Below are 12,930 nucleotides of genomic sequence, written 5' to 3'. Positions count from 1 at the left end.
CTTCTATTAGCAGCTACAGAAGAAGGAGCTGCTGTTCCAGTTACTGCAAAATCTTTTGATTACTGCAACTATATTCTGGGTGCTAGGTGCCTATGACAGTGGTACATTTTTACTGCATAATAATAAATCAATTATTCCAGTAAAGCTATTAATACTTGCAGTCAGTGGGGAAGGCTAGTGCATCCTCCTGTTATACTCTGCCTTGAACATTCACTGTTACATTATTTCTAATTCTAGTGTGTCTTTGGTCAAGTATTTCTATATTAGAAATTTATTTATTATTTAGAAACACCAATCCATTTATTGGAATTTTTAATTTCTGGAAGTCTCTGTGTAGAATGGCTCTTCCAGTGTCTTGAGATTCCATCTGCTTATGTGAGATATTTAAATAAATTTGAAATTATGTGTTTCACGATAAAAATCAGATCTTATGCTGAAAATTACTTCAGGCAGACACGAAGACTACATAGCATTCCCAGTCTTGTAAAGCGTAGTTGCAAATAAACCTCTGATGCTTGAAATAAGAACGGCGTATGTCTTTACACCGGACAGTACCTCCGGGTCACGCTGGAGCAGGCTGTGGTTCTGTGAAATGCCATACGTGTAATCACAATGTATTTCCTGATGGTGGAGAATTTAATTGCCAGCCACTTTTCAGAATGTGTTCTATAAAAAATTTGTAGCTGCATAGGTTTGGCCATCATACTCATAGCCAACAACTCTGAAATAGGTCTACAGCACTGTTACAGTTTTTATTATTATTGTATATTATATATATACCTATATATATATATAATATTGTATATTATTATATATACCTAGGAGCCCTTGACAAGAAGACTATGATCTGCTGCAATGCGGTAAGTGTACAGCACTGTGTAAGTAGTGAGACAGTGCCGAGAAGCGAGTGCACAAAATTTAAGAAAATGACTTCATTACGTTGATAGTGGAGGTTGCACGATTCCTGCACCGTTTTTGAAGCACGATCCTCTGCGGCACTGCAGCACGCTGTGACACCCGGCCTCAGCTCTGCCGCGTCCTGCCGCCGCGCGCTGCGCCTCTGGACCTTCGAGGGCTGCCGCCTCCTCACAGGAGGGCGGGAACGCAGCCGCTGCGGGGCGAAGGAGGCCCTGCGGGGCGGAGGCTGCCGGCGCGGAGCTGTGTTTACTTTCCGGGGCGGCGGGGCGGCTTTCCGGGGCGGTGCGTGTGCGGTGCTCGGCCCGGATTGGGGCTGCGCGGGCTGAGGGAGCGCGTCTGGTGGAGGCACGCTGCGAGCCCGGCGGCCACCATGAGTGGTGAGTGTGGGGCTCCTGTGGGGCCCGCTCCGCCGCGCGGGGTCTCTGAAGCCGCCGGGGCCGCGGCGCGCTTGGGCTGAGGTGGCCGCAGGGACCCCCGCCCGGCGAGGCGTGGACCTGCACCGAGGGCCGAGGCGTCTTTCCCTTCCCCGCGTTTGTGCAGTAGGGCTGGGGGCTGCGAGCGGGCACGATGTCTGACAGGCCACGCGGTGCGAGGTGCGGCTCCGTAGAGATGGTGTTGTGCCGCGCTGTGTCTCGCCCTCGGCGAGCTCAGGGCACGCGAGTGATGCTGATCTCCTAGGTTTCCACTGCCTTGGCTGTGCGAGGCCACAGAAAATAAATACTGAGAGAAAAGAAATGCTCAAGAATAACTTAATCTAACAAACGAAAAACTTCATCATGTAGAATTGATGAGACAGAGGAGAAACGTGATGGGCAGAAAAACTGGTTCATAAGAGTATTTAAGGTGTATCTGCGCCTTGAGTACGGTGTTCAGTTCTGAGCCCCTCACTACAAGAAGGACACCGAGGCCCTGCAGTGTGTCCAGAGAAGGGCGATTGAGCTGTGAAGGGCCTGGAACACAAGTCTTATGGGGAGCAGCTGAGCTAACTGGGATTGTTGAGGCTGGAGAAGAGGAGACTGGGGAGGCATTATTGCTCTCTGCATCTCCTTGAAAGGAGGTTTTAGCGAAGTGGGGGTCAGCCTCTTCTCCCAGATAACAAGATGACAGGAGGCAATGGACTTAGTTAAATTACGCAGGGGAGGTTCAGATTGGATATTAGGTAAAGTTTCTTCTCAGAGGGAATAGTAATACACTGGAACAGGCTGTGCAGGAAGGTGGTGGAGTCACCATCTGTGGAGGTGTTCAAGAAAAGGGAAGATGTGACATGGTGTAGTGGTTATGGTGGTGATGGTTGATGACTGGACTAGATGATTTCAGTGATCTCTTCCAACCTTATTGATTCTATTATGTCTGTTTGCCAAACTCAGATGTGACAAGGAGGCCTTGTTTGTGGGGGTATTCACTTGCAGCCCCAGTGTTCCTTACCTGACTTTTGTGTCCCTAAGAGTTGGAGAAATTTAAGCCACTTGACTAGGCCAGCATGAGTTGTTGATGAGTTGGAGGGAAGGATCCTGGTAGTCAACAGATATTTTGCTGTAAATATGACAAGATAACTGGTACCTCATATGTCTTGAAGCACATATTTATAAATGTTTTATTATTAGTTAGTTTGTTTTGCTAAAGAAGGAAGGTGCATCAAAGATACTTTTCATGGCTCTGTTTAAACAATAATAAATTCAATAATAGATTTATTTATACAACTTCGATAATAGGTATCTTCTCTAAACTTGAGTGTTGTCTTTTCTGTTATAGGTTTTTCTTCCATCTTGATTTAAGGTATGGGGAGATTGCTTGCCAAATGTGCTAGGAAAAAAATTGAAGAGCTAACTGGGATAACTAAATGCTGTACTTTTTAGGGTCAGCAGCCGTTACTCAAAATGAAACTGCAAATGAAAACATCTGTAGTTTTCTCTGTTTTATTATTGTGGTAGGCAGAAAATAAGAAATTCTCTTAGAAGAAGAGATGTTTTAAAAAAAAGTTTTGTGGAGAACTGTTAATTGGTGTTGTGAAAAATGCAAGTAACTGTCAAACCTTTCAAACTGTGGGGGAAAAAGATGTTTCTTAAATGCTTCAGGTCTAATTCTGAAGTCCTTAGGAGTCTGTTTTCTCATGAAAAGCCTCAGCCCTTCAGTTCAGGCTTGGAGTAGCCTTCTGCAAATCAGCCTTTGTGTAAATCAGAGCAAAGTCTTTCTAAGAGATGCATCTTTGGGAGCTCCATTTGAATTATGTTCTTTGACTCAAAGGCAAGGTGGCATCTTTTGTGGTGAAAAGCCTTATTTTATTAATATATATATACATTTAATAATGGATTTAGAATTAAAGGACAAAAAAATATTTAATTGCTTAAAAGAAAAAAAAAGTAATAATGTGACATTAAAGCTAGTAATCCAATTGCTTGGCTAATCTACCTGTGTGTAGCCCATGCCAAGACCTATATGAGTTTTCCATTTTGATTAGATGCCAAGCTAAAAAAAATGAATATTAATTTTGCCCTTTGTTAAATATCGATGTTACGAAATACTATGCAGGGTTTTTGTTGTTGGTGATGGTGGTGTTTTGTTTTTTTTTTTTCCTCAGAATAGCATAAATAGAAGAATTAAGGACAGAGGAATGTTTGTTTCCTTTATCTGAAATAAATGTAGCTAACAGTAACGTAACATAAGATTGTTATATGGGGAGGGAATAGCACCATGGTCTATGCTTATCTCCCTACCCAATTTTAGCCCTTAAAAGAGCTGCTCCTGGATATTTGACCTCCTTTCCTAACGGCTACCTCAATATATAACATGTATTTTTAGCTGTAGTATATTTCTAGTGGATGTGAAGGCCACTTCCTGTAGATTTTAGCATTACTTAATACTGCTAATTACTTACTACTGTTTCATTGGGCAGTGTTGAAAAAGCTGAACTTTAAAGGGAAATAATATGAGGTTACTAGATTTATGTACTTGTCAAAAATTAGGCATGTTTTGTGTCAGTTTTATGACAGTTTCACAGCACGTGAAAATAAGGCTTGTTGAGGATGAGGCAGTAGAGTTGTAGTGTAGTACTACAGGGTAGTGTGCAGGTCAGGTCTGGGTTGTCATCTGAACTGGTACTAGAGCAAGCAAAAGCAATTACAGCCTGAGCTTTTATGTACAGGACTTCAAGAGGTATGTAAGAGAATTCTGAATTTTTGTTTTTAATCTGTATTTTATAAATGATGAAGACAACCATACTTGCAAATAATTTGCTGGAAAACCTGTTCTCCTTAGTTGCATAATGAACATCTGCTTTGTGTGTAGATATTTCTGTTACAGAGGCAGGTGCAGCGCACCTGAGGCTATTTTGAACTTTTCGACTGAGTACTAGGAGATGAGAGGAGACTTTTGTTTTTGCTCTTTATACTTATGTTTTCACTTCTTTTTGTCTAGAGTTATGTATGAACTTCCTTTTTTAATCTTTTTTTCCTGTAGTATTCTAAATATAACACCGTTCCAAGTAATCCTTTTTTTGTTTGCCTTATGTTTTGTATTTGTACGCATTTTACTGGAGTTGGATTTTTGCTCTCCTTAATCTATCGGAGGGTATTTTGGTCACTTTGTAATGCACTTGTTATTTAAACAATATAGAACTGATCACACTTTATGTTTTTTTCTGAATATATGCGTTTGCTTAAAGACTTTCTGCGATCTTAACAATTTCCTAAATAGAACAGAATCTTTAATAGAGTTCGTAGAGACTCGTTTTTACCTTCCATCTACCTTGAGTCAGAATTAATTTCTAAAATTTTCAAAAAATTGTTGGTGTACTATATTTTCTAGGCTTATTACAAAGAATAAGAATCTATGCTTTGCTTAAAAAATGACACAATTTCTCAATTTCTAAAAAAAAATTAGACTGTGAAAATTATTTTTGTCTAGAATGAACTTGGTATGTTAGACATGGCAATAGTTGAGTTCTGCAGACTTGCACTGATCAAAAACCACAGCTGCCCTCAGTATGGATGTTATGTTACGTAGGGTACTAACCTTGTTAATAGTAAGGGTGACCTGAGCTAGCTATGGAAATTATTGGTGATAATAATGTGCTGTCATAATTGTTGCTAGTACAAATTTAAGTTCCGTAAGGACAAAATAGACATTACACTGCTCTGAATCTGTATAAACTTAAGGCCATTTGAGTCTTTTGGAACATTAGTTAGCACACTGATTATTTCATGTAGGTTTTCTGTATTCTGTGTTCAGATTCTGGTTTCTTGTTGCAAACCATTTCCATGTTATCAAATAGATACAAAAAGTGTCAGAAGAAACATCAGTTTAAAAACTAACATGGATTGCAGTTGTAAGACAAACTTAACCCACGTACTTAGTATTTTCATTTGAAAAGTTTTTCATGTTGGGAAATTACTAATTGCATGCATTTGTTGTAGTGTAGTCTAAAACTCAATATCAAGAAAAATGTTACATCGTGTCTGCTCTCCCACGTACATCGAAAGCATAAGGCTGTAGAGGAAATGACTTTGAAGCAGTACGGTGTATCTTCCATTTTGCTTATGTTTAGCACTGCTATTTATGGAAGGTTGTAGTAAAACTTGAGGTGTAATTGTTTTCCTTGTTTTACATTATGGGATTGATTATAAGCCAATAGATGAGTAGACGTATGTTGCTGGTTTTTGTCATTCGATGCTTGATATATCAAGTACAAGTTTGTGAAACTAATCTCTGATTTAGCACAGTGTAGAGTAGTAAGGTTTATATGAATTAAGCTTTATCTTCATAGTGGCATAATTGTTTGGAAGTTTGCATGGGAACTGCTGAATCCCAGCCTGAACCTCTGATTGATCACCTGAGGCGAGCAATGGGTCAGCCATGGGAGCACAGTGAAGGCAATTCACCTGTGCTGCAGGAAGGGCTGGAGCCTGGCTGCACCTCTCCTACACCTATTTAAGAGCTGACTACCAGTGGGGAAGGATCTCTTCTGGAGATCCACTCTGCTGGAGTTTCATAAGCAAGCCCAGGATACGGGTAAGTGTCCTATCTATTCTCTTTTTGTTATTATAACCTGCTTTGCCTAACTCTCTTGTTTATTTCATAATTATAACGTCTTAATATTCTTTGATTATACAGAGTTAGAATGCACTTAGTGCCAGGTCTGTCTCTAGTGTCATCTGCTAGTGTTGAGAGTTGTTTGCATCTTCAGCTGAGTTTGTGTATGTTATTTGACTAACAGAACCAAATCTCACACGTCACGTGTCTACACAGTGGGAAGCAATTCAGAATCTGAAGTGTGATTTCTTAAAAATCTCTGTGGGCGCTGTGAAGCTTAGCAGCTAAATTTACATGTTTTTCCTATTACTTTTTTAAACTCTGGCGTCATGTACATCACAGACATAGCTTTTCCATCCCTACTCCCCATCTCCCACATTTAAGATGCTTCCTCCTGCTGGGGTGGGAGTGAAGTGCTTTTAGTAGGGTTCTGAAAATAGAAAATTCTGGGTCGGCACCTTGCAGTGCTGGATGGTGAGAGGAAGGGTCCACTGTCTTTGATGTGCCTCTTTACTGGAGGGTTTAGTATGTAGTGATTGGAGAAGTTCACTCATGCAGAATTTTAATAATTGGCTTTCAGTCTATGCATACATTAGTTAAATTTTCTTTGGGAGAAAAAGGAGAAAAGAATTAACTACAGGCAGGTCAGAGATGGTTTTTTTTGAACCTAAGCTCTGAATGAAGAAATAATAAAGGTGATGTAGATTAATTAAACCACAAATTTTGCATATATTCATGTGAGTTTATAAAGCATGTTTAGACAAGCAAAGTAGTATGCTATTTACTGTTGAAATGGTGGAAAAGTTAAAGATTGTCTTGTATAGTTGCTTGTGTAGTAACAAACTGAATTTTATAGGTATTAATCAGGAAGAAGACTACACTGGAGGCTAAGTGTTAAGGGCTTTTTTTAACAACTGTTTGACAATAATTCCTCTCTTTCCTGTTTTCTCTTCTTTTCTTGTGCTCTAATGATATGCTATACTGGTAGTTGTCCCCATATGAGAATTTATGGGATTGCAGTGTTGACTGCGTCATACATGTAATTCAACAACAACGGCAAAATCTTTAATTTATTTCGAGCTTTGCAATATGGCCCCACAGGTAGCTGTGCTAAGACACCAGGAGCTGGCTATACTGCCTTTATGCTGTTACGTTATACTTGGTGCATCTACAGTATGCCCTGTATCGTGAAACCACTCTTATTAAAATAAGAATTTAGATTTTTTTTCAAATAGTACTTCTGCATATTAGCGAAAGATTACCTGAAACATCAAAATACAGACTTATACTACATCATTTTACTTAGAGAAAATTAATCTATAAATTTAATGGAATAACTGGCATATGAAGAACGTTTTTCACAGCACTAGTGTTGACCACAATATACTTCTCTTAAAATTTTATTTATTTTCAAATAATAGAATTTTGTTGAATTTTCAGGTTCACAAAACAATGACACGAAAAGGCAGTTTCTTCTAGAACGGTTATTGGATGCAGTCAAGCAGGTGAGAAATCCAATCAATATTTCTACACTATTCTCAATATTCTGTATTATCAGTATTGACAATGTTATTGCCTTTTTTTTTTTTTTTTTTTTTTTTTTTACTTTTTACCAGACAAAGAAGAAACCTTGTCTTTTGTACAATACTGCTGAATTTTTGTGTCTGCTAGCAGATAAGTGTTCTGCAGAGCTTCTTTAAAATTGTGTAGACAAGTTATATTTGTAGTACTTATTATATGTCTGAGATAAATTGTGTTCTGTGAGGGCTAAATTGGGTAGCATCATAAAGTATCAACATGGTGGGGTTTCAGTGAAGGGTAAATATGGGATTGATTGACTGATTAATTTTGTATCAACAGGAAGTTAAGCACAAAGAGTATAATAGATTTGATTCAACTTAAAAGAGCAGTAAAGGTAAAAGAATGCCTTGAATGTGAGCTAACCATATGTTTTACAGAGAATAATTCTTCTACAATTGTAGCACTGAGCTGAGTGGGAGCATTTTTTTGTTTCTATGGGTATACATTTAAAACTCAAAAATAGTAATTTTTACTTATTTTTTTTTTCTTCAGATACTGCAGGTATGGCGTTGTCTAGCAAGAATATGTGAACTGCTAGGGTAGTCTGTTAGTGGAATATGATGCTAAAAAGCGATTTTTGGTTGCAGAGTGTATTTTCTAGTAATCTATCTTGTACTGTTTTCTTTTTGTCGTGAACTTTCATTTCCTAAATGGAAATATTTCAGTGTATTTTGTGTCTTAGTGTAACAAAACATTCTAAAAGTCTCTTTGTTGCAGTGTCAAATACGGTTTGGAGGAAGAAAAGAAATAGCTTCGGATTCTGATAGCAGGTAAAGTAGTCCAAGAAATTCTTAATGTACTTAAATTATGCATCACAATTACCTAAAATATAGGGCCCAAAATACTTAATACACTCGAACTCCATTCCCCAAAACAAACAAACAAACAAAAACCCAAAACAAAACAGCAAAATAAAGAACTATGAAAAAAAAGCCAACTTCCAAATAAACACCTACCCTCTACCAGGATGTAGTACAGGTATTCTGTTTCACAGTTAAAAGGAAGTGGAAATTGCATTGATAGTTGTGTGTCTGAAATGTCAGTGTTTGGATTATTAGTGTTATATATTGATATTTGTGAGATAATTTTGAAAATGAAGATACTATGAGAGTTTAGATCAAAATCCAGTACAATCCACAGTTCTCAGCATTTTCTTCTCATAGCCTTTTTTTGTCTTTGAAGTTACAATTTCTTAGAGTTCTTTGTCTAGAAGTCTAGATTTCTCCATGTTTTTCTGTATTTATTTAACACACCTGTAGCCCACTACCTAGTAAATACTTTAGATGTGTGAGATGTATGTGCATGTATATTGGGCATTGCAGAATACTTGATTTTTTTTATTCCATTCTACTAGTGACTAAATTCTGTTAAAAGTGCTGCATGGTTTTCTTGCTTTTGTTCTCAGTGCATGTCATTTTTTTAATAATATGAACTCTTCCCCAGAATCTCATTTCTGTTCTGTTTTTTCAGAATTGAAAAGTCAAGTAGATTTTGGTTTTTTGAGCACGTGTCTGCTAGAATTTCCATTTTCAACAGCACTATGTTTAGCAAAAATCAGTCATACCTACTCAAAATTCTTCTTGAGAATTGTTTAAATCTTATTCTACTTTATTAGTATTGCAACGTAAAGTTTTCATAACATACATGTACTATGGAGCAATACAGGTTTAAAAGCTCTACTGCTCAGCAGATTAAGGTAGATATATGACTTCTGTTCTCTTTTAGTGCTCTTCCTAAGATCCACTGCTTTTTTGTATCCTTGAATGAAACACTGTTGTCTTGGAATCCTGAGGCAGAGTTCTGAGCCACCTCATTAGCTGTTCTTATTTGATTGCTTAATTTTAGTTCAAGTATCTTTTCTTCCTTTTTGAAAGCAGTTTTTGTAGCCAGGTGACAACTTTATTAAAACTTAAGTTTTAAGTATTGTTTATTCACTGCCAAAAATAAAATTTGGAGAAAATCAGTGCAAACTCTGTTGGAGATCTAATTTCCTTTATACCTTAGGCCTTATATTCTGTAGGTTACAATAGTAATCCCTGGTTTGGCAGACTGAGCTTTAAAACTACTCTTGTTAGTGTTACTACTTGTATGAAAACTGGTTTATTAAGTGTATTATTTAAAAAAAAAAGTCAGGAATGTAAAAAATATAATCATAAAGAACAACATTGCTGGAATGTTGTGCTTATTTTCCAATGCTTAAAGTTTCTGAGGGGCATTACAATGTTCATTTGTTTTCCTTGACTTGAATTATAATGTACTAATGCAAGCATCAAAATTGTTAACTAAGTGTATAAAACATTGTAGTATAATTTCAGAAAATAATTTATTGTATGTGTAGTATACTTATGAATATATAATTGCCTTGCATGAAAATTAGGTAATCCAAAGCTGAATTACTGTAGCTAAAAAACACTATAGCAGGTGCAGATAACTTTGTATCACTAATTCTCCTGAATGTAATTTGTGTTCTGGCTTTAATAGCCGTGATAAGACTGTGGGTTTGGCTATGTTGTATTGTTCTGCAAATAATAAGATTAATTCATGCAGAGGATCTTTCATTGTATGTAAAATAAAGGTTCTCCTTTACATTCTCTGCTTAGAGATTTGGAGTAAGCCTGCTCTAGAGAAATGTAGTTGATTGTTTTTTTTTCATGTGATTTGCGTAAAAATTTTGTTGCAGAGTCACTTGCTTGTGCGCTCAGTTTGAAGCTGTGTTACAACACGGTCTGAGGAGGAGCCGAGGATTAGCATTAACAGCAGCAGCAATCAAACAGGCAGCAGGTTTCTCTAGTAAAACTGAAACAGGTAATTCATTAATCATAACTATTCTTTTAAAGAAAAAAAAGAAAAAGTGCAAGGAAGTGGAATGATTTCAAATAGAAGTTTTGAGTGGTGAACCAAGCTGCAGACTGTAGAATAATTGGAATCTCATTAAGGGGTGAAAGTGGTTATTGCTTTCTTAATCTAGTATTTAACTTTCATACTAAGTTTCTGTAGGAGTTTTGGAATTTGAAAATGTGCACTTCCTGTAGTTCCATCATGGATAATATCATTGGCAAGTTTATTTTGACATCTGGTAGGAATGAATATTGTGCAGTTGTGCTGTTTATACTTGAGTAGTTTTATTATTAATGTTATTTTACTCTGTTCTTTAACTGTCATTTTCTTTAGCATTGGAATTATTTGACCTCTCAGTATTGATGCCATTTTAAAAGTGAAACTTCTGTTGCTTTTATTGGGTGGTCAGCCAGGGCAGTTGTTTTTTTATTACTTCTAAAAAAAAAAAAAAAGATTCCTTTATTTTTGTGCCTTCATTTTGAAGCTCACCTTGTTTTTTATCAAAAATATGTATAGATATTCATCATCACTAATTTTGTTGTGAAATTTGACTTAAAATTAATGTTCTATAATTTCTTAGCCAGTATTCACACCTTATGGTTAAGTATTTCTTTTTGAATTTGAAATACGTAATTCATGGTGGGGCTTTTTTGTTTGTTTTTAATACTCTATGTAACTATATGCTTTAATCTCCAAAGAAACCTTCCCATTACACCATACAGTTGCTTTTAATAGGTGTTACCTTAATGCTTTATGCATAAGTTGTTATAGTGTTGCCTTAAATTTCTCTTAACAGTGTCTCCTTTTGATGATAGGGTGAACTGATGGGTCTTTGTGTGCCGACTTTTCTTCTAATAGGTTAAAGCCTACAGGCTTAGCTTTCCTGAGGAACTAAAGTAGTTATGCTTTTAGAGAAATCTGCATTTCTTTTACTTAATAATGGGCAGATTCTACGTTACAAGTAAAACAACTCAGAGGTTTACCGAACCTTTACAGATTTTTTCATTTATTTTGTATGCTTTTATCCTCCTGTGTATCTCATCATTTATCTTTTTATTCTCTTGTTATAGTCTTCATTTATCTTCATAGTTTAAGTTTATGTGAGAATGAATGCTGTAGCTGATATCAAAAGGTGTTTGCATTCCCTGCACAACTTACTTTTAAACATATTAGGGCAGTATTGCTAAAAGATTCTAAATAGCTGAACTTTTCCATTACCTTTGCCTTATTAAAGATACTAGACTTACTGAAACCTTTCTGCTCGTGATACTTTTTTAGCACTTTTTTACTGCACAGATTCAGAGTTTCATAGGCTAATTAAGGTTTGAATCCTCCTCAGGAGGTCTGCAGACCAGCAAACATCTATGAAGTTAAGTGAGATTGTTTGGAGTGTTATCCATCAGGAAACTAGCATTTCCGATTGTGTAAATAATATTCTAACTTGATGCAGTCAAATAAGAAACTATTCTTTAATTGACTGAAATTGAAATGCACAATTGCTGAATGGTGTGAATTTTTTTTTCTTTTCTTTGTCTGAGAAGTTGATGAGCCTGGCTTCAAACTGATCTCTTTGCTGTCTGTGCTCTAAATTTTGGTCATTGTTGCTGATTAATGATTCATTGTGAAATGTTGTAGCTATTGGAACTGTGATAGGAGAAAAACTACATTGGATGTTTTCACAAAGTGATTAATATTTGGATGAGTTGCATTACAAGTTTGCCTATGGTAAAATAATACAAATTGTATTTTACTGAAATTAAAATAAACCGTGCATCTAAATAATATGTATAGGATTATTTGCTATGAAATTTACTATCAGCTGTTAGGACTTGAATTTTCATTTAATTCTACTTTTGAAAAGAATGTGTTCATTTGAAAATGCCACTTGCATCATCTTTTTTGAACAAGTATGTTATGGAAAGACTTTGGGTACATAGTGCCTCTACTTAATTTCCACTGAATAGATTTTGTTTAAAAACTGATTGTCAGAATCCTTGATACCTGTAAATAAATAGAATACCAAGAAACACTAAGTTTCAGTCCTGGCACAAGAGGAAACCTGCTTATTTTTTCTGTTTCTGTAATAATTTCACTTCCTTCTTTTGCATTGTTTTGACTTTTAGCAAGACAGAAAAACAAATTCTAATGTTAATATGAAAAAATAAAATCATTAGATCATTGTCCACTTGATACAAATCAACATTTTATCGTCTACTTTCTTTTTTGGGGTATATATATGTATTTGACTTTTAATGCAGAAGTCAAATAAGCTGTAGTCAAAGGGATATGATATAGGATGCTTTAACGCTCTGATATATTCTGTTGACTTCCTTACTGTTGTACATGTTAATCTGTCTGTTAAGTTCTAGTTCAGCCAAGTATACCCACAGTTTGCATGCCATGTGGTCTTGGGCAACCTGCTGTAGGTGATGCTGCTTAAGCAGTGTTTTGGGTGAGGTGACATCCAGAGGCCTCTTCCAAACTCAGTTTTTTTGTGATTGGCAGTTCTGTGTTTCCTGGATTTCACATTGTCTCATTTAGAACAATTCTGGGTTATTCTTGCAT

The 12,930-nt window shown here is 36.5% G+C and overlaps 1 protein-coding gene across 3 annotated transcripts in view; it reads left to right on the top strand.

Moving 5' to 3' along the window:
* Positions 1 to 1,092: 1,092 nt before the first annotated feature.
* Positions 1,093 to 12,930, top strand: part of SNX29 (sorting nexin 29) — a 78,563-nt gene continuing 66,725 nt past the window's right edge. For 2 of the 3 annotated variants that reach the window (XM_031606888.2, XM_090151290.1), the window contains exons 1-4: positions 1,093 to 1,295; positions 7,387 to 7,451; positions 8,245 to 8,297; positions 10,208 to 10,332. In XM_031606888.2, coding sequence (XP_031462748.2) covers positions 1,289 to 1,295; positions 7,387 to 7,451; positions 8,245 to 8,297; positions 10,208 to 10,332 — 250 coding nt within the window. In that variant the 5' untranslated portion in view covers positions 1,093 to 1,288. The remainder of the gene's footprint in view (positions 1,296 to 7,386; positions 7,452 to 8,244; positions 8,298 to 10,207; positions 10,333 to 12,930) is intronic. The other variant, XM_090151291.1, reaches the window with a different exon arrangement.

This window comes from Phasianus colchicus, chromosome 16, assembly GCF_987193195.1.
Source record: "Phasianus colchicus chromosome 16, bPhaCol1.hap1.1, whole genome shotgun sequence".
Taxonomy (NCBI): domain Eukaryota; kingdom Metazoa; phylum Chordata; class Aves; order Galliformes; family Phasianidae; genus Phasianus; species Phasianus colchicus.
The sequence above is the reverse complement of the archived record's forward strand: the minus strand, read 5'-3'. Positions and strand labels throughout refer to the sequence as shown.